Source organism: Mustelus asterias, chromosome 9 (genome assembly GCF_964213995.1).
Source record: "Mustelus asterias chromosome 9, sMusAst1.hap1.1, whole genome shotgun sequence".
In the NCBI taxonomy this organism is placed as follows: Eukaryota; Metazoa; Chordata; class Chondrichthyes; order Carcharhiniformes; family Triakidae; genus Mustelus; species Mustelus asterias.
In genome coordinates, this window is record NC_135809.1 from 78120652 (window position 1) to 78139994 (window position 19343).

Below are 19343 nucleotides of genomic sequence, written 5' to 3' on the forward strand. Positions count from 1 at the left end.
AGGAGCGACATTCCGAAAGCTTATGCTACCAAATAAACCTGTTGGACTTTAACCTGGCGTTGTGAGACTTCTTACTGTGCTTACCCCAGTCCAACGCCAGCATCTCCACATCAGAGCTGCGAACACCAAAGGTAGCCGGTGGTCCGCCTAATTGTGATTTAATCCTGACGGGATCCCAGAAATTTTTGGAGTGGGTTTGCCACCAGCTCTCCAGCCAATGGACGGGTCCATTGCCACAACCACTAAATTCAACTAAAGAACTCTGTTTCTCCACAGATACTTCCTGACTTGTTGCGTGTTTCCAATCTTTTTTACTATTATTTCACCCTGTTATCATATGTACAGCTTTGTTCTCTTCAAATTGTCTGTTTTGCTCGTCTCTAACAGTGACAGCACTTCAAGGTAACTCATGCAAATCATATTGAGTAGTGCCAGAGAGCTGTGGTAAAGTGCGACATAAACAAAAGCTTTCTTTTTCAGTCAATTCTGGGCACAGTCCTCTTCTTTTAGAGAGGTTACCATTGAGGGATCTGATTGCTAAAGGATTTGCAAAAAGACAAGTGCCTCAACATTACTTACTCATACAGTCTCCCCCCGACCAGCCAGAATGGCACTCAGAGCAGTAAAGCCCTTTGATGTAGAAATCATCCAGGGTTCCCCATGAACCGTTGTTACATCCCTTACAGTTGTCAAAGATGATGCACCCTGCAACAAAATATGAAATATTCAAAATCTGCAAGTATTCTCCATCAACTCTCACCTCAGCTGAAGATCTTTGTATTCAGATTCAGTAGGGAGATCTAAATAATATCTTAATAAGATAGTAGTTGGACTCCTGTATGTTATTTTGGGTTCCACAATATAGAAATGATGTTGAGGCAACAGTGGGAAGACAGTTCAGATACCAGCTAATATCAGGAAATATAAACAAAAAGGCTTGAAAATTCAGGATTTGTGTAGTTCGAAAAGTAGAGACTACTGGGTGATTTGATAACAGTATTTGAAATGATGAATGCTTGGGACTGAGAATGATTGAAGGGTCTAGAAAAAAATATTTGGCTATGAGTAAACGTCAGAGTTTTAGGACAGAAAGCAGGAGATTTTTTTTTCTACAGAGAAAACATAGATAAAAAAGGGAATGAAGTCCTGCAGGCAGATTTTAGGGAACTAGAAAGGAGACTAGCAAGCAGGACTTCAAAACTCCAGATTAATCCTGGGGCCATATGCAGGTGAGCAGAGAGATAGTTGGATAGAACAAGTGAATGTGTGACTGCAGAGATGGGGCAGGGGGGAGGGCTTTGGATTCCTAAGATTTGGAAGTAGTTTAGGGGAGGTAGAACCTAGGCAGGGCAAACAGGTTGCACATTCACATAATGCTCTCATGGGGCATTATGCTGGTACTCTTAGAAGCTTTTGGAGCAGAATGGGAACAGGGAGAAAGGAGAAATAAGGTACAGAAAGAATGAGGGAGACTGATAGCACAAGTTAAGAAATAGTAAGGTATTAGTTGAGATCAGACCAAGAGGGAGTGTAATAAAGTGCAAATTAGGTTTACAGTGCATGTATGTAAATGCACAGAGCATGGAAAATAAGATTCACGAGATGCAGGCGTGGATAGCCACACGAGGATATGATCTGTGGCAGTAACGGAGATCTGGTTCAAAACCAGATCCGAAAAAAGTCATATTTGACTCAAAACTTTAACTCTGTTTTTCTCTTCACAACTGCTGCCAGACCTGTTGAGTTTTCATGCATTTTCTGTTTTTATTTCTGGTTCAAAAAATTTACAGTACTAAATATTCCTGGATATGAGGTGTTCAGGAAAGATTGGGAAGAAAAGGAGGAGAGGTGTTATCATAGAAGAAAATCATAGAAACCCTACAGGGCAGAAGGAGGCCATTCGGCCCATCGAGTTTGCACCGACCACAATCCCACCCAGGCCCTACCCCCACATATTTTACCCGCCAATCCCTCTAACCTACGCATCCCAGGACTCTAAGGAGCATTTTTTTTAACCTGGCCAATCAACCTAACCCGCACATCTTTGGACTGTGGGAGGAAACCGGAGCACCCGGAGGAAACCCACGCAGACACGAGGAGAATGTGCAAACTCCACACAGACAGTGACCCGAGCCGGGAATCAAACCCGGGACCCTGGAGCTGTGAAGCAGCAGTGCTAACCACTGTGCTACCGTGCCGCCCGTGTTAGTATTGATAAAGGATAATATTATAGTGCTGGAGATGGGAGATGTCCAGTGGGAATAATGTCAAAATCTATTTGGTTAAGAAACCATAAAGTTACCATTACACTACTGAGTTTATTACGTAGGCCACTAGATAATTGGAAAGATTTAAGGGAATAAATTTGCAGGAAAACTATAGTGAGAATATGGTACTTCAATTATCCTATTATAAACTGGGACAGTAATAGTGTAATAAGCAGAGAAAAATGTATGTTAAGAAAAATTTTGCTGATCAGTATGTTCCTTGGATCTGTTCTGCAGGGGTAGATCAAGAAAATCAAATGTCAGTGGGGTAACATTTAGAGAACAGTGATGAACACACGGTTTAGGTTAGTGATGGAAAAGATCAAGGTGTAATCTTGGGTAAAAATATTTAATTGTGGGAGAGCTAATTGAGGACAGATTTGACACAGGTAAACTGGAAACAAAATTTAGCTGGCAAAAAAATGGATTGCCTTTAATAAGAAGGTGGATTAGGTATAATCAAGATATGTCCCCACAAAGGGGAAAGATAGGGGAACCAAAGCCATTGCTTTCTATATAACAAAAGAGATTGAGATCGAAATGAAGCCAAAAAGGGATGCATATGATAGTCAAGTTAATAATACAAGTGAGAACAGGGCCAAATATAGAAAGTTTTGAGAACAAGTGAAAAGGGGAATAAGAACAGCTGAGAAGGTTGATGAGCGTAATGTGGTTGGTGCGGTGTACATGGACTTCCAAATGGTTTTGATGAAGTTCCACATAATAAGCTTGCTAGCAAAGTCAAAACCCATGGAATAAATGGAGCATTGGCAACATGAATATGAAGATGGATGCGTGACAGGAAACAGTGGAGAGAAACAGTTGTTTTTTCCCAATTGGAGAAACGTATACAGTGGAATCCCACAGGAAAAAAGACTGCTGCTTTTCGTGATTCATATTAATGACCTAGAGTTGGATGTGTGGAATACAATTACAAAATTTACAAATGATACAAAACTTGGGCACATTGTGAATGGTAAAGAGGATAGTGATATACTTCAAGAGGACATAGACAAGCTGGTGTGGGTGGATACGTTGCAGATGAAATTTAATGCAGTGAAATTTGGCAGGAAGAATGAAGAGAAGCAAAAAAAAGGTTGCAATCCTAAAGGGGGTGCAGGAACAGAGTGACCTAGGGGCAAATGTACATAAATCATTGAGGGTGGCAGAACAATTTCATAGTAGTTAAAGCGGCATACAGATCCAGGGCTTTATACATAGAAACAAAAAGTACAAAGGTAAGGAAGTTATAGTGAACTTTAAAGATCACGGTTCAGTCTCAACTAGAGCACTGTGTTCAATTCTGGGCACTACAGTTTTAGAAGGGCATGAATGCTTGAGAAAGGGTGCAGAAAAGATTTATAATAATGGTTCCAGGGATGAGGAATAATTACATGGATAGATTGGAGAAACCGGGGCTGTTCTCCTTGGAGAAGGTGAAAGGCAATTTGATAAGGTGTTCAAAATCATGTGGAGAATGGACAGTAAATAGGGAGAAACTGTTCCCATTGGTGGAGGTTTCAAGAATCAGAGAAAACAGATAGAAGCTTTGACAAGGTCATCTGGACTCGAAACGTTAGCTCTTTTCTCTCCTTACAGATGCTGCCAGACCGACTGAGATTTTCCAGCATTTTCTCCTTTAGTTTCAAATTCCAGAATCCGCAGTAATTTGCTTTTAAACAGATATAAGATTGACTTTAAAAATATCAATGGCGAAATGTGGAAATACATTTTTACACAACAAGGGGTTAGGATCTGATCTGCACTGCCTGAGAATGTGATGAAGGTAGATTCAACTGAAGCTTTCAAAAGGGAGTTGGTTAAATGCTTGAAGAGAAAATGTGTGCAGGGCTTGGGAGAAGGGCTGGGGAATGGGACCATTTGAGTTGTCTTGCAGAGACATCACAGATAAAACAGGCCAAATTACTTCCTCCTGGATTGTATCAATTCTATGATTCTATGGCTGTATTTGAAGCAGATACAAGGTAAACATTTTAGAATAGGTCAAATAAATGGTTGAAGGAAATGAGGGTAAGGGAATATGGAATAGATATGGGGTTAGGACTACTTCTCATGTGGAGAAAAGCTTCAGCACAGTGTTGAGCTGAATAGTCTGCTTATGTGTTGTCATTTCTTCATAGTTCTGTGACTTTGGCTGTTCTTGCACTCTCCATGACCTCAGCCAACTGGTCTAGAGAGTGAGTATCATGGACTATTTGACAATGAAGAACACCACAGACTAAGCCCAATCCTGTCGCTCAATTATCTTCCCTGTGGACTTTACAGCAGGAACCAATAGAGGCAAAACAAAAAGGAACATGGCCAGTCTTTTTTCTCCCTCTACCTTGGGCCACTGAGGCCACTGGTATCAATCTAAATTGCAGAACAAAAGGTTTTCTTTGACTGCAGTCCATGTGCATTCACTGTCACTGCATTAGGGAGCTGAACCATACCTGGGTGTATCAGACACTGTCACTGCATTAGGGAGCTGAACCATACCTGGGTGTATCATTCACTGTCACTGCATTAGGAGCTGACACAGTAAGAGTTTTAACAACACCAGGTTAAAGTCCAACAGGTTTATTTGGTAGCAAATACCATTCGCTTTCGGAGTGCTGCTCCTTCGTCAGATGGAGTGGAAATCTCTGACGAAGGAGCAGCACTCCGAAAGCTAATGGTATTTGCTACCAAATAAACCTGTTGGACTTTAACCTGGTGTTGTTAAAACTCTTACTGTGTTTACCCCAGTCCAACGCCGGCATCTCCACATTAGGGAGCTGAACCATACCTGGGTGTATCAGACAAGAGTCGCATTCATCTTCTTCATTTCGGCAGCATGGGACAGAATATCCCACAACCTCCTCCTTCCCAGGACAAACACACTCAATCTGATCAGTTTCACAACAGTCCCGACACATGATATTCCATTCGGCCCCTGGACAGTCCTCATTGATTAGAGTATATCCTGAGAAAATGGAGCAAAAAGGACAGCAATTGTTAATATTTTTGTTAAATTTGGTGGTCATTTATACTGTTAATTAAACGATACACAAGTGAGACTATTACAGATGTTAGGCTACTGAATACGAGGTGGATGGAGAGAAATCATTTCACTGGTGGGAAATCCACAAGGGAGTGGAAACTTAAAATTGAAGCTAAACCGTCCAAAAGTGAAATTTTGGAGCACCTTTTCACACAAAAGGGGATGGAATTTGGAACTATCTCCCCCAAAAGACTGTAGATGTTGGGTCAATTAAAATTTTCAAAACTTATATAGATTTTCATTGCACAGGATTACCAAGAGATATTGGGTAAATATGGTAAGTTGAGTTACTGATTAGTCATGATCTAACTGAATGGCAGAAGCAACTCCAGGAGCTACATTACATTATTCCTGTTCCTGGAGTGACAAGAACATGCTTTAGCTCAAGTAGTCATTGTTACTGGCAATCTACATCTTAAGAGTGAACAACAAAGTGAATCCGAATTAAGCTTCAACTGATCAAGTAAGAGTAAAATCTTTTTATGTGTGCCGATAGCCCATCAGCGTCCTGCGCATCTCATCTGGTGGCCCACACTAATGCTTGATAACCAGTGAAAAGGAAGAAAGAGAGGCTTGAATTTATAAAGTGCCTTTCATGATCACAACCTCAGGAAAGTGCATTACATTCAATGGATTCTGTGATAGAAAGGCAAGCTTTTGAGAACTTGTAATTGAAATGATTAAAGAATCTGCTCCTCTACTTTCTACCTTCATGAACCAGGATAGCCGTGCACTGCTCTGATGAGTACTTAGTTAACCACATTCGTCTGGACTTAGTCACATAATGGCCTGACACAGGTAACAAAGTGGATTTTCTTCACTAAAGGACCTAAGCAAATCAGTGAGGTTTTCACCATAATCTGACAAACTTATGATCATTTATTCTGGTACCCACTTTATGTTTAAAGACTTTTTATACTGAATTTAAATTCACAAGTTTCCATTGTTGGATTTGAAGTAACATTCTCTGGATTGTTAGATCAGTTTTTGGATTACAAATTCAGTGAATTACTAATAAATTATTGTATCTTTTGCTTCCCTGTGATAATAATACCAGAAGATAAACATGCCAGAAATCTTGGAGTGGGCACAGCAGGCCTTCGAATGCTGCCGTTGCATCCATTTAAGATGAAAGATAGTTTACAACGTTGGCTCAGTTGTGAACAAGCCTATAAAGACTTGCCCCATTCATACCCATGACCTAAACCACCAACCTCACCCAACTCCCTCACACCCCCACATTGCAATTGCTGCAACTTAGCTGAAGTGCAGATGCTTTCCGATCACTCCCAGATAACGCATGCAAAGTTTTGCTTGATGTGAAGACAAAATTTGTTACAAACTAAATTGAAGTTCGGTCAGAACCCAATCAACCGTTTGGAAGAAGGATCCTTGAACTGAAACATTAACTCTGCTTCTCTCTCCACAGATTCTGCCAGACCTGCTGAGAATTTCCATAATTTGCAGTTTATACAAAATCCTGGATGATTTATGTTGTCAAAGGGTTACATACCAATTATTCCAAAAGCTATGGACTCTGGAAATCCTCTGTGGCAAAGACTAGAAAATCCTCCATCTTCCACTTTGATACTATTCCAGCAGACAGTTCCAACACAGATGAAAAATGTCAAATGAGTTTCCCATAACTGTGGCTTAGGGAGAAGCATATATGCAGCAACGAGCATCTGTGATACAAGTCAGTATGAATTCACAATTAACTGACAGTAACCTAATGAATTACTCAGCATACACCCTCAGAATAGATGCCGTACACTATTTTCAAGACTCACTGTCACCCCATCCAATATTCATGGTGATCAAAGCCAAAGCTTACTGTAACCCTGACCCAATACTTATTGTAACTTCAACCAATATTTTAACTATACTTTAATCCAATACTCACTTTAACCTTAGGCTATATGCACTGTAGCCACTTCACCAAATACATACTTTAACAATAAGCAATACTCACTACAGCATCAAAAAATAATTAATTTAACCACTACAACTGCTCCCAATGCCCACGGCGGCTGCCCCCAATGCCCACTGTAACCACACCCCATACACACTGTAACCACACCCCATACACACTGTAACCACACCCAATGCTGATTTTAAGTGCATCCAAATCTCACTGTAACCACACATAATTTTCACTGTAACCACACCCAAAACTCATTGTAACCACACCCAATTCCCACTGTAACTACACCCCAGTAAGTGTGTAACCTTACCAAAAACTGACTAATTTATAGGGGCTGATTTGTGCTCAGCCTGCATCAGGACCTTCAGTTTGTTGCAGCTAAGCAGCCTGAAGGGAATATTGATTATAGGGCTAGAGAAGGCTACAGAGCTAGATAGCAGCAAGGTCATGGAGGGATTTTAATATAAGAATGAAAATTTGAAAATGTGCACATTTGGACTGGGAGCCAATCAGGTCTGCAATTATGAAGCTAACAGGTCAATGAGACTAGTCTCAAGCTAGGGTAAGAGCACAGAGTTTTGGGTGAGCTCAAGTTTCCTCACATAGCATTTGCACCAACTCAACAGTTGTATTGATGACAGTTCCTCCAGATGATGAAAAATGTACACATGGGTTTTACTGCATTTTGGGCAAAGAACATTGCCCAAGAAAATGTTGGCACAGGTGAAATTTCCAAATCAAATCCTTTCATGTTAATATGATGCTATCATACCGTGTTCTTTTTTTACTGTACAAGACACAAACAACCAATCACATATAGATTGTGTAAACATGCTGTGGGTTCATCTACTAAGGCTAGGCACATGAGAACAGTTATACATACGTATAAAGCTTTAAGACATCAGAACTGTGTTATGCAATCTGCTCTGAGCAAAAGTGGAACTAAGACTGAATCACATGATGCATTTCCCTTCCAGTGATGTCATGCTGATATCCCTTAAAAACATATTACAACACTAACCTCCAAGTAGAAAGACAGGCATATGCTGGGAAGGAAACTTCACACAAGTATGAAATGGGCAACAATTTTGCAACGTAGCACCATTGCATTAACATAAATGAACTAGGGTAGCGCTTCCAAATGCTAATTTCATCTACTCCATTGGAAAATGCAAGTATCACCTGCTTGGGTCATTATTGAACCAGTCTCGCCAAATATGTTGAGCAGGTAAATATGTTTACTTTGGCTGCCACTGCAGCAGGTAAAATATTAGATCGAATACTAGTAAAACCCTTATTCCTTCCTGGCAGAGTCCACTTCAGGCTCATAATGGCACCTACATTTACCTACAAATCCTATCACGGTGCTTCTAGCAGGAATTCCTGACAATCCAACTAAATTCAGGCTCCAGAACTACTTGTGAAACAAAAGGAGACACGCAAAAGAACAGGATGAAAAACCAGCAGATTTGCTTTCAGCCTGTTCCCCTCCCCTGGTGCCCGAATTATATTAAGTGGTTATAACATCTTTCAGAAATTTGAGAGACCTGAAAGTGCCTCACAGCCAATGAAGTACTTTTGAAGCATAGTTGTAACTTAGCAGCCAATTTGACCACAGCAAGATTCCAAAGGCAGTAATCCCACTAACAAGGAGCTCCTGGATTTTGACCCAGCGGCAGTGAAGGGACAACAATTTATTTCCAAGACAGGATGATGAGTGATTTGAAGGGGAACTTCCAGGTTGTGATGTTCCCAGGTACCTGCTGTCTTTCTAGATGGTAGCAGTTGTGAGTTTGGAAGGTGCTGCTCGAGGAGGTTTGATGAGATCCTGCAGTGCATCTTGTAGATGGTACACACAGCTATCACTGTTCATTGATGGTGGAGGGAGTGAATGTTTGTGGAAGGAATGCCAATCAAATAGGCTGACTTGCCCTGGATGGTGTCAAGTTTCCTGAGTGTTGTTGGAGCTGCACTCATCCAGGCAAGGGGAAAGTATTCCGGCACACTCCTGACTTGTGCCTTGTAGAAGATGGACAGACTCTCAGAAATCAGCAAGTGAATTACTTACCACACGATTCCTAGAGTCTGACTTGTTCTTGTAGCCACAGTATTTATATGGTTAGTCCAGTGGCAGGTGACCCCTGGTCATGGGTAAGCCCCAGGATGCAGCAATGTTAATGTCATTGAATGTAAAGGGGTGATGGTTAGATTCTCTCTTGTTGAAGATGGTCATTGCCTGGCCCTTGTGTGGTGCAAAAGTTACTTGCTACTTGTCAGCCCAAGCCTGGATATTGTCCAGGTCTTGCTGCATTTTGGCACAGAATGCTTCAGCATCTGAGGAATAGCAAATGGTGCTGAACATTGTGCAGTCATCAGCAAACATCCCCACTTTTGACCTTGTGATGAAAGGGAGGTCGTTGATAAAGCAGTTAAGATGCTTGGACCTAGGGTACTATCCCTGAGGAACTGATATCCTGGAACTGTGATGATTGTTCTCCAAACACCACAACCATTTTCCTTTGTGCCAGGTATGGCTCCAACCTGCGGAGAGTTTTACCCGATTCCCATTGACTCTAGTTTTGCTAGGGCTCCTGGATTCCAGTCAGTCAAATGCTGCCTCACCTATGGAATTCAGCTGTTTTCTCCATATTTGGGTCAAGGCTATAATGAGATCAGGATTTAGTGACCCTGGTGGAACCCAAACTGAGTATCAGTGAGAAAGTTTTTGCTAAGCAAATGTTGCATGATAGCGCTGTTGAAGACCCATTCCATTGCTTGGAAGATGATCACCAATGCATCCACTATTTATGGGTCATTTCCTTAAGTACTCTGGGAGGTAGATTATCAGGCCCTGGAGATTTATCAGCTTTCAATTCCATCAATTTGCCTAACACCATTCCCCTACTAATACTGATTTCTTTCACAAATTCCCCAACATATCTGGTACATTATTTGTGAATCAAAGGTGGTATTTAGCTCATCGGCCATTTTTTCGATTCCCCATTACAAATTCCCCTGTTTCTGACTGGAAGGAACCTATATTTGTCTTCTCTACACATCTTTTTCTCTACACATATCTATAAAAGCTTTTACAGTCAGTATTTTTGTTCCCTGCAAGTTTACTTTTGTACTCTATTTTTCCCTTCTGAATCAATCTCTTTGCCCACCGTTGCTGATTTCCAAACTACTCCCAATCCTCAGATCTGCTGTTTTTTCTGGCCAATTTGTATGCCTCTCCCTTGGATCTAAGACTATCTCTAATTTCCCTTCTATGCCATGGTTTGGCCACCTTTCCCATTTTGTTTTTGCACCAGACAGGAATGAACAATTGTTACAGTTAACCCATTCACTTGTACATACATACAATCCCTACACTGCAGAAGGAGGCCATTTAGCCCATTTAGTCTGCACTGACAATTCCACACAGGCTCTATCCCCGTGTACTTACATTGCTAATCCCCCTTACACTAAGGGGTAATGTAGCATGGTCAATCAACCTAACACACACATCTTTGGACTGTGGGATGAAACCGGAGCACCTGGAGGAAATCCATGCAGATGAGGGGAGAATGTGCAAACTCCACACAGATAGTCACCCAAGGCCAAAATTGAACCGAGGTCCCTGGCGCTCTGAAGCATCAATGCTAACCACTCTGCCACAATCTTTGAATGTTTGCCACTGCCTATTCACCATTATTCCTTTAAGTAATGTTCCCCAATCAATCATAGCCAACTTGCACCTCGTATCATCATCGTTTCCTTTATTTAGATTTCGGACCCTAGTCTCAAAATCAACTTCTCCAACTTGGTGAAGAATTCTATCATATTATGGTTACTCATCTCCAAGAGCCCTCACACAACTTGATTGCCAATTATTCCTTTTTCATTACACAATACCCAGTCTAGGATGGCCTGTTCTCTAGTTGGTTCCTCCACATATTGGTCAGAAAACCATCCAATACACAGTCCAGGAGTTCCTCCTCTATGGTATTGTTACCAATTTGATTCACCGATTCTATATATAGATTAAAGTCACCCATAATTACAGATGTTCCATTATCATGTGCATCTCTAATTTCCTATTTAATGCCATTCCCAATGTCATCATTACAGTTTGGTGTCTATATCCATTAACGATTTTTGCCCCTTGATGTCTCACAGCTCTACTCACACAGATTCCACATCTTTGGAGCCAATATCCTTCCTCGCTATTGCATTAATTTCCTCTTTAACCAGAAATGAAACCCTATCGCCTTTCCTTTTTGTCTGTTGTTCCTAAATACCAAATACCCCTGGATGTTCAGTTCCCATCTCTGGTCACCTGACTGCCATGTCACCATAATCCCGACTATATCTTACCTGTTTACATCTATTTGCACGATTAATTCATCCACTTTATTGCAAATGCTCTATGCATTAAAGCACAAAGCCTTAAGACTTGTCTTTTTATCTTTTTATGATTCCTTGTCCCATCCCCATTACTTTTTACAGTGGTCCTGTTTGATTCTGGCTCCTGGTTTCTCTACTTATCACTGGAGTTATTTCCCTTTCTGTCTTTGTTTTTATCTTTGCTTCCCCCTCCCTCCTGTGACCCCTTGCAAAGATTCCCATCCCCTTGCCATTTTAGTTCAAACTTTCCCCAATCACTCTAGCAAATACTCCCCACTAGGACATCTGTCCTGGTCCTGCTCAGGTGTATCCCACCCACTTTGTACTGGTCACACCTCCCCCAGAGCCAGTCCCCACATCCCTGGAATTTGAAACCCTTCCCTCTCACACCATCTCTTCAGCCACATAACTCATCTTATATATTCTGCTATTTCTGCTCTGACTAGCACGTGGCATTAGTAGTAATCCTGAGATCACTACCTTTGTGGTACTAATTTTCAATTTCCCTTTTATGTGACAAAAACGGTTGATGAAGGAAGGGCCGTGGATGTCGTCCATATGGATTTCAGTAAGGCATTTGACAAAGTCCCACATGGTAGGTTGGTTAAGAAGGTTAAGGCTCATGGGATACAAGGAGAAGTGGCTAGATGGGTGGAGAACTGGCTTGGCCATAGGAGACAGAGGGTAGTGGTCGAAGGGTCTTTTTCCGGCTGGAGGTCTGTGACCAGTGGTGTTCCGCAGGGCTCTGTACTGAGACCTCTGTTATTTGCGATATATATAAATGATTTGGAAGAAGGTGTAACTGGTGTAATCAGCAAGTTTGCGGATGACACGAAGATGGCTGGACTTGCGGATAGCGAAGAGCATTGTCGGGCAATACAGCAGGATATAGATAGGCTGGAAAATTGGGCGGAGAGGTGGCAGATGGAGTTTAATCCGGATAAATGCGAAGTGATGCATTTTGGAAGAAATAATGTAGGGAGGAGTTATACAATAAATGGCAGAGTCATCAGGAGTATAGAAACACAGAGGGACCTAGGTGTGCAAGTCCACAAATCCTTGAAGGTGGCAACACAGGTGGAGAAGGTGGTGAAGAAGGCATATGGTATGCTTGCCTTTATAGGACGGGGTATAGAGTATAAAAGCTGGAGTCTGATGATGCAGCTGTATAGAACGCTGGTTAGGCCACATTTGGAGTACTACGTCCAGTTCTGGTCGCCGCACTATCAGAAGGACGTGGAGGCGTTAGAGAGAGTGCAGAGAAGGTTTACCAGGATGTTGCCTGGTATGGAGGGTCTTAGCTATGAGGAGAGATTGGGTAAACTGGGGTTGTTCTCCCTGGAAAGACGGAGAATGAGGGGAGATCTAATAGAGGTATACAAGATTATGAAGGGGATAGATAGGGTGAACGGTGGGAAGCTTTTTCCCAGATCAGAAGTGACGTTCACGAGGGGTCACGGGCTCAAGGTGAGAGGGGCGAAGTATAACTCAGATATTAGAGGGATGTTTTTTACACAGAGGGTGGTGGGGGCCTGGAATGCGCTGCCAAGTAGGGTGGTGGAGGCAGGCACGCTGACATCGTTTAAGACTTACCTGGATAGTCACATGAGCAGCCTGGGAATGGAGGGATACAAACGATTGGTCTGGTTGGACCAAGGAGCGACACAGGCTTGGAGGGCCGAAGGGCCTGTTTCCTGTGCTGTACTGTTCTTTGTTCTATTACCTATGTCATTTGGACAAATGTGTACCACAACCACTGGCTGTCTACTCTCCCCCTCCAGAAGTCCTGGGGGCATTCCGAGATATCCTTGATTCTGGTTTACAGGGAAGTGGCCAAAGAAAATTCCTGCACAGTCTTTGATTTTGATTTGATTTGACTTGTTATTGTCACATGTATTGATATACAGTGAAAAGCATTGTTACTTGCGCGCTGCATAGACAAAGCATACCATACATCGAGAAGGAAAGGAGAGAGTGCACAATGTAGTGTTACAGTCATAGCTAGGGTATAGAGAAAAATCAACTTAATGTGAGGTAGGTCCATTCAAAAGTCTGTTGGCAGCTGGGAAGAAGCTGTTCTTGAATGGCTTGGAGGGCAACCTCCAGGTAGTGGTGTTCCCATGTAGCTCACCACCACCTTCTTAAGGGCAACTAGGGATGGGCAATAAATGTTGGCCAGTCAGTGACGCATATCTCCCATGAATGCATAATCTGCTGCTCTTATCCTTCTAGATGGAAATGGTCGTGAATTTGGAAGGTGCTGTCTAAGGATCTTTGGTGAATTGCTGCAGTGCATCTTGTAGATAGTACACACAGCTGCTACTGAGCATTGATGGTGGAGGGAGTGGATGTTTGTGGATTTTGATTGTGATTTGATCTATTACTGTCACATGTATTAGTATATAGTGAAAAGTATTGTTTCTTGCCCACTATATAGACAAAATATACCGTTCATAGAGAAGGTAACGAGAGAATGCAGAATGTAGTGTTACAGTCATAGCTAGGGGAGAAAGCCCAACTTAATGCGAGGTAGGTCCATTCAAAAGTCTGATGGCAGCAGGGAAAAAGCTGTTCTTGAGCCTCAAACTTTTGTATCTTTTTCCCAACGGAAGGTGGTGGAAGAGAGAACGTCCAGGGTGCATGGGGTCCTTAATTATGCTGGCTGCTTTGCCAAGGCAGCAAGAAGTGTAGACAGAGTCACTCGATGGGAGGCTGGTTTGCGTGATGGAATGGGTTACATTCACAACCTTTTGTAGTTTCTTGCAGTCTTGGGCAGAGCAGGAGCCATACCAAGCTGTGATACAACCAGAAATAATGCTTTCTATCGTGCATCTTGCTTTGCCTTGTGGTCATTCATTCCCCTCCTGCCTTTGGAGTCTTAGCCTGCAGTGTGATTACCTCTTTATATATGCTACCCATGATACCCTCTACCCTTGTGGATGCTCCAGTGTCCCCAGCACCGGTTCAGCTCCAAAACCTGGGCTTCAAGGAGCAGCAGCTGGAGACATTTCCTGCACACATGATGGCTCTGGACATTGAAATGTTCCTAACTCCCCACATAGAGCAAGAGCAGCACACCACAACTTTGAGCTCTCCTGCCACAACTTAGCCCTTTAAATTAAATCAATAGAAGATACTTAAAATCAAATGATATAAATTACTCTAGGGTCTTCTTCCCTGGTCCTCATTACTACAGAATATAGCCCTTTCACATTATAAACTACAAAATAAAGACCTTACAAACTATAAATGATAAAAGTAGTAAATATTGACCCAATCAGCTGCTTCCACTTGTCCCGCATCACTTTTGAATCAAGACCTCCAAACTCTAAGCGAGCACTCAATTTCTCACTGCACTCTCATGCTGTTTACAATCTCTATCAAATTGCCCCTGTCTAGGCAGCATTAAGAGAGCGCGAAAGAAGATTGCAAAAGTGATGCGGGACAAGTGGAAGCAGCTGATTGGGTATTTATCAAATTGCCCCTGTCTAGGCAGCATCTAAAGGCAATGGGATTCTTAACCACCAGCTGGAGACCAGTGTTGCCTCCTCCTGGGATAGCCTGCTGTATTATGAACCAATCAGGTAGTTGAGAGGTCAGTGGACCTTTTACAGAGCAGAACGCTAGGGGTGGAAAGTCCCACCCATCAAGTGCTGCCAGCCAGAGGTCAACATTCATTTGCTCAGCAGTGCCATCAAGGAGGTGGTGGTTGTTGTGGGAAATACACCTTCTGGAGGTCCAGGATTGTGGAGCGACACAGGCCAGAGGTAAATTATGGTGGGAGGGGCTTTGTGAAGGAGGGACAAGCTATGAGGTCAGCAGCAAAGACAGGTGGTGAGCACCCCCCTAATTCCTAATGCTAGGTTCCTCGAGCAGGCACTAAGTGCCTTTGAATGAGGGATCTCCCTGGGATATCATAAGCAATCAGTACAGGTTTGAATGTCATGCTCCCTGCATAGCAACAGGCCCACCCATCACTGGGTTAATACCAGTGCCATTGGGAAAATGCTATTTAAAGGCCTCAAATGGCATCAGGAAGGGATCGTAGTCTTTTCCAGAAAAGGGTTAATAGGGGTGAGGTGGGAAAGTGGCGGGATGCTACCATTCCATCCAAAACTAAGGAAGACTAAGGAAATTTGGCATGTCAGCTATGACTCTCACCAACTTTTACAGATGCACCATAGAAAGCACTTTTTCTGGTTGTATCACAGCTTGGAGGTTAGCGAATGTTGTCCCATTGTTTAAGGGGAACAGAGACTTCCCCGGGAATTATAGACCGGTGAGTCTCATATCTGTTGTCGGCAAGATGTTGGAAAAAATTATAAGGGATAGGATTTATAGTTATTTGGAGAGTAATGAATTGATAGGTGATAGTCAGCATGGTTTTGTGGCAGGTAGGTCGTGCCTTACTAACCTTATTGAGTTTTTTGAGAAAGTGACCAAGGAGGTGGATGGGGGCAAGGCAGTGGACGTGGTATATATGGATTTTAGTAAGGCGTTTGATAAGGTTCACCATGGTAGGCTTCTGCAGAAAATGCAGATGTATGGGATTGGGGGTGATCTAGGAAATTGGATCAGGAATTGGCTAGCGGATAGGAAACAGAGGGTGGTGGTTGATAGTAAATATTCATCATGGAGTGCGGTTACAAGTGGTGTACCTCAGGGATCTGTTTTGGGGCCACTGCTGTTTGTAATATTTATTAATGATCTGGATGAGGGTATAGTTGGGTGGATTAGCAAATTTGCTGATGACACCAAAGTCGGTGGTGTGGTAGACAGTGAGGAAGGGTGTCGTAGTTTGCAGGAAGACTTAGACAGGTTGCAAAGTTGGGCCGAGAGGTGGCGGATGGAGTTTAATGCGGAGAAGTGTGAGGTAATTCACTTTGGTAGGAATAACAGATGTGTTGAGTATAGGGCTAACGGGAGGACTTTGAATAGTGTGGAGGAGCAGAGGGATCTAGGTGTATGTGTGCATAGATCCCTGAAAGTTGGGAATCAAGTAGATAAGGTTGTTAAGAAGGCATATGGTGTCTTGGCGTTTATTGGTAGGGGGATTGAATTTAGGAGTCGTAGCGTTATGTTGCAACTGTACACAACTCTGGTGCGGCCGCACTTGGAGTACTGTGTGCAGTTCTGGTCCCCACATTACAGGAAGGATGTGGAGGCTTTGGAGAGGGTGCAGAGGAGGTTTACCAGGATGTTGCCTGGTATGGAGGGGAGATCCTATGAGGAGAGGCTGAGGGATTTGGGATTGTTTTCGCTGGAAAGGCGGCGGCTAAGAGGGGATCTTATTGAAACATATAAGATGATTAGAGGTTTAGATAGGGTGGATAGTGATAGCCTTTTTCCTCTGATGGAGAAATCCAGCACGAGGGGGCATGGCTTTAAATTGAGGGGGGGTAGTTATAGAACCGATGTCAGGGGTAGGTTCTTTACCCAGAGGGTGGTGAGGGATTGGAATGCCCTGCCAGCATCAGTTGTAAATGCGCCTAGTTTGGGGGCGTTTAAGAGATCCGTAGATAGGTTCATGGACGAAAAGAAATTGGTTTAGGTTGGAGGGTCACAGTTTTTTTTTTTAACTGGTCGGTGCAACATCGTGGGCCGAAGGGCCTGTTCTGCGCTGTAATGTTCTATGTTCTATGTTCTATGTTCTATGGTATGGCTCCTGCTCTGCCCAAGACTGCAAGGAACCACAAAAGGTCGTGGATGTAGCCCAAACCATCACATAAACCAACATCCCATCCATTGACTCTGTCGACACTTCCTGCTGCATTGGCAAAGCAGCCAGCATAATTAAGGACCCCATGCACCCCACCATCTTCTTCCATCAGGAAAAAGATACAAAAGTCTGAGGTCATGTCCCAACCGACTCAAGAACAGCTTCTTCCCTGCTGCTGTCAGACTTTTGAATGGACTTACCTTGCATTAAGCTGATCTTTCTCTACACCCTAGCTATGACTGTAACACTACATTCTGCACTCTCCCATTTCCTTCTCTATGAACGGTAGGCTTTGTCTGTATAGCACGTAAGAAACAATACTTTTCACTGTATGTTAATACATGTGACAATAATAAATCAAATCAAAATCAAATTAAATGCATTCCCCAGCTTCAAACTCACATCAGAAAAAAGTACAAATTTCTGCCTGACTTTTGCTTCAAATGTACTTTATGTTACACATGTTTTGTGCTGCTAAAGAGAAATGGAAAATGGCTGATTGCCTTCTTTGAGTCATTCTTAGATTTCAGTCAGTGACTTAATTGATGTTTATTCATTATTGCTGGGTTCAACAGTGCAGAGTATATTGTCACTGCTGAAATAACTATAAACACTAACTGCTCAGTTTTCTTCCCTGGCCACTGGCACAACAACTCTAGACCACTCATTAATCACAGGCTCAGGTACCAATGTATTAATTTCAGAGCAAAGAGAATTGATGACATAAGCTGGTGTTTGAGGGTGTATAGTTTAGTGCAGATTAATAAACAGTTTACAAGAGTTTTCTGGTCAAGGAACTGCTGCAAGGGTCAGGATGGTGAATGAGTGCAGTGTAGGACAGTAGTGTCTGACATGAGGAATAGTAATTCAATGAATTGGTGAGCAGACAGGAAACAGAGAGTAGGAATAAATGGTATTTTTTAACATGGCAGGCGATGACTAGTGAGCTCCTGCAGGTAGGGTTGGGATAGGGCTGGTTAGCTCAGTTGGCTGGATAGCTAGTTAGTGATGCCAACAGCATGGGTTCAATTTCAGCACCAGCTGAGGTTATTCATGAAGGCCCACCTTTCAACATTGCCCCTCTCCTGGGATGTGGTGATCCTCAGGTTAAATCATCAGCAGCCAATGGTCATCTGGAACAATGGCGACTTTACCTTTCCCACAGAAATCAGTGCTTGGGCCCCAGCTATTCTCAACATACATCAATAATGAAGGAACCAACTGTATTATTTCCAACAAAAACAAAATATGCTGGAAAATTTCCAAGTTTGCTGATGACACAAGTGGCGAGTGGTGAGGAAGCTGTTAAGAAATTTTAAGGTGATTTAGATAAGTTGAGTGAGTAGGCAAATATGTGGCAGATGCAGCACAACATGGATAAATGTGAAGTTATCCACTTTGAACAGAGAAACAGAGTGGCAGAGTATTATTTAAATTATGACAGATTGGGAAATGTTGACTACAAAGCAACCTGGGTGTCCGAGTACACCAGTCATGAAACAAGCGTGTTGGTACAGCAAGCAATTAGCAAGGCAAATGTTTGCCTTCATTGCAAGAGGACACGAGTACAAGTGCAAAGATGTCTGACTGCAGCTATACAATGCCTTGGTGAAACCATACCTGGAAATTTGGTGTGCAGTTTTGGTCTCCTTATCTAAAAAAGGATATACTTGCCAGAGGGGGAGTGCAGCAAAGGTTCACCACACTGATTCCTGAGTTGGCAGAATTGTCATATGAGGAGAGATTGGGTTTTAAATTCACTGAAATTTAGAAAAATGAGGGGGGATCAAATTGAAACATATAAAGTTCTGGCACGGCTGGACAGACTGGATGCAGGGATGTTGTTTCCTCTGGCTGGGGAGTCGAGAACAAGGGGTCACAGTCTCAGGATATGGAGTAGGTCATTTAGGACTGAGATGAGGAGAAACTTCTTCACTCAGAGAGCAGTGAACCTGTGGAATTCTCTACCCTAGAAGGCTGTGGAGACCGAGTAAGAAAGTA

The 19343-nt window shown here is 42.7% G+C and overlaps 1 protein-coding gene across 3 annotated transcripts in view; it reads right to left on the reverse strand.

Moving 5' to 3' along the window:
• Positions 1-19343, reverse strand: part of pamr1a (peptidase domain containing associated with muscle regeneration 1a) — a 122857-nt gene that overhangs the window by 101548 nt on the left and 1966 nt on the right. For all 3 annotated transcript variants that reach the window (XM_078221221.1, XM_078221223.1, XM_078221222.1), the window contains exons 2-3: positions 5056-5232; positions 580-705 (exon numbers count right to left, since the gene is read on the reverse strand). In XM_078221221.1, the coding sequence (XP_078077347.1) occupies positions 580-705; positions 5056-5232 (303 nt within the window). The remainder of the gene's footprint in view (positions 1-579; positions 706-5055; positions 5233-19343) is intronic.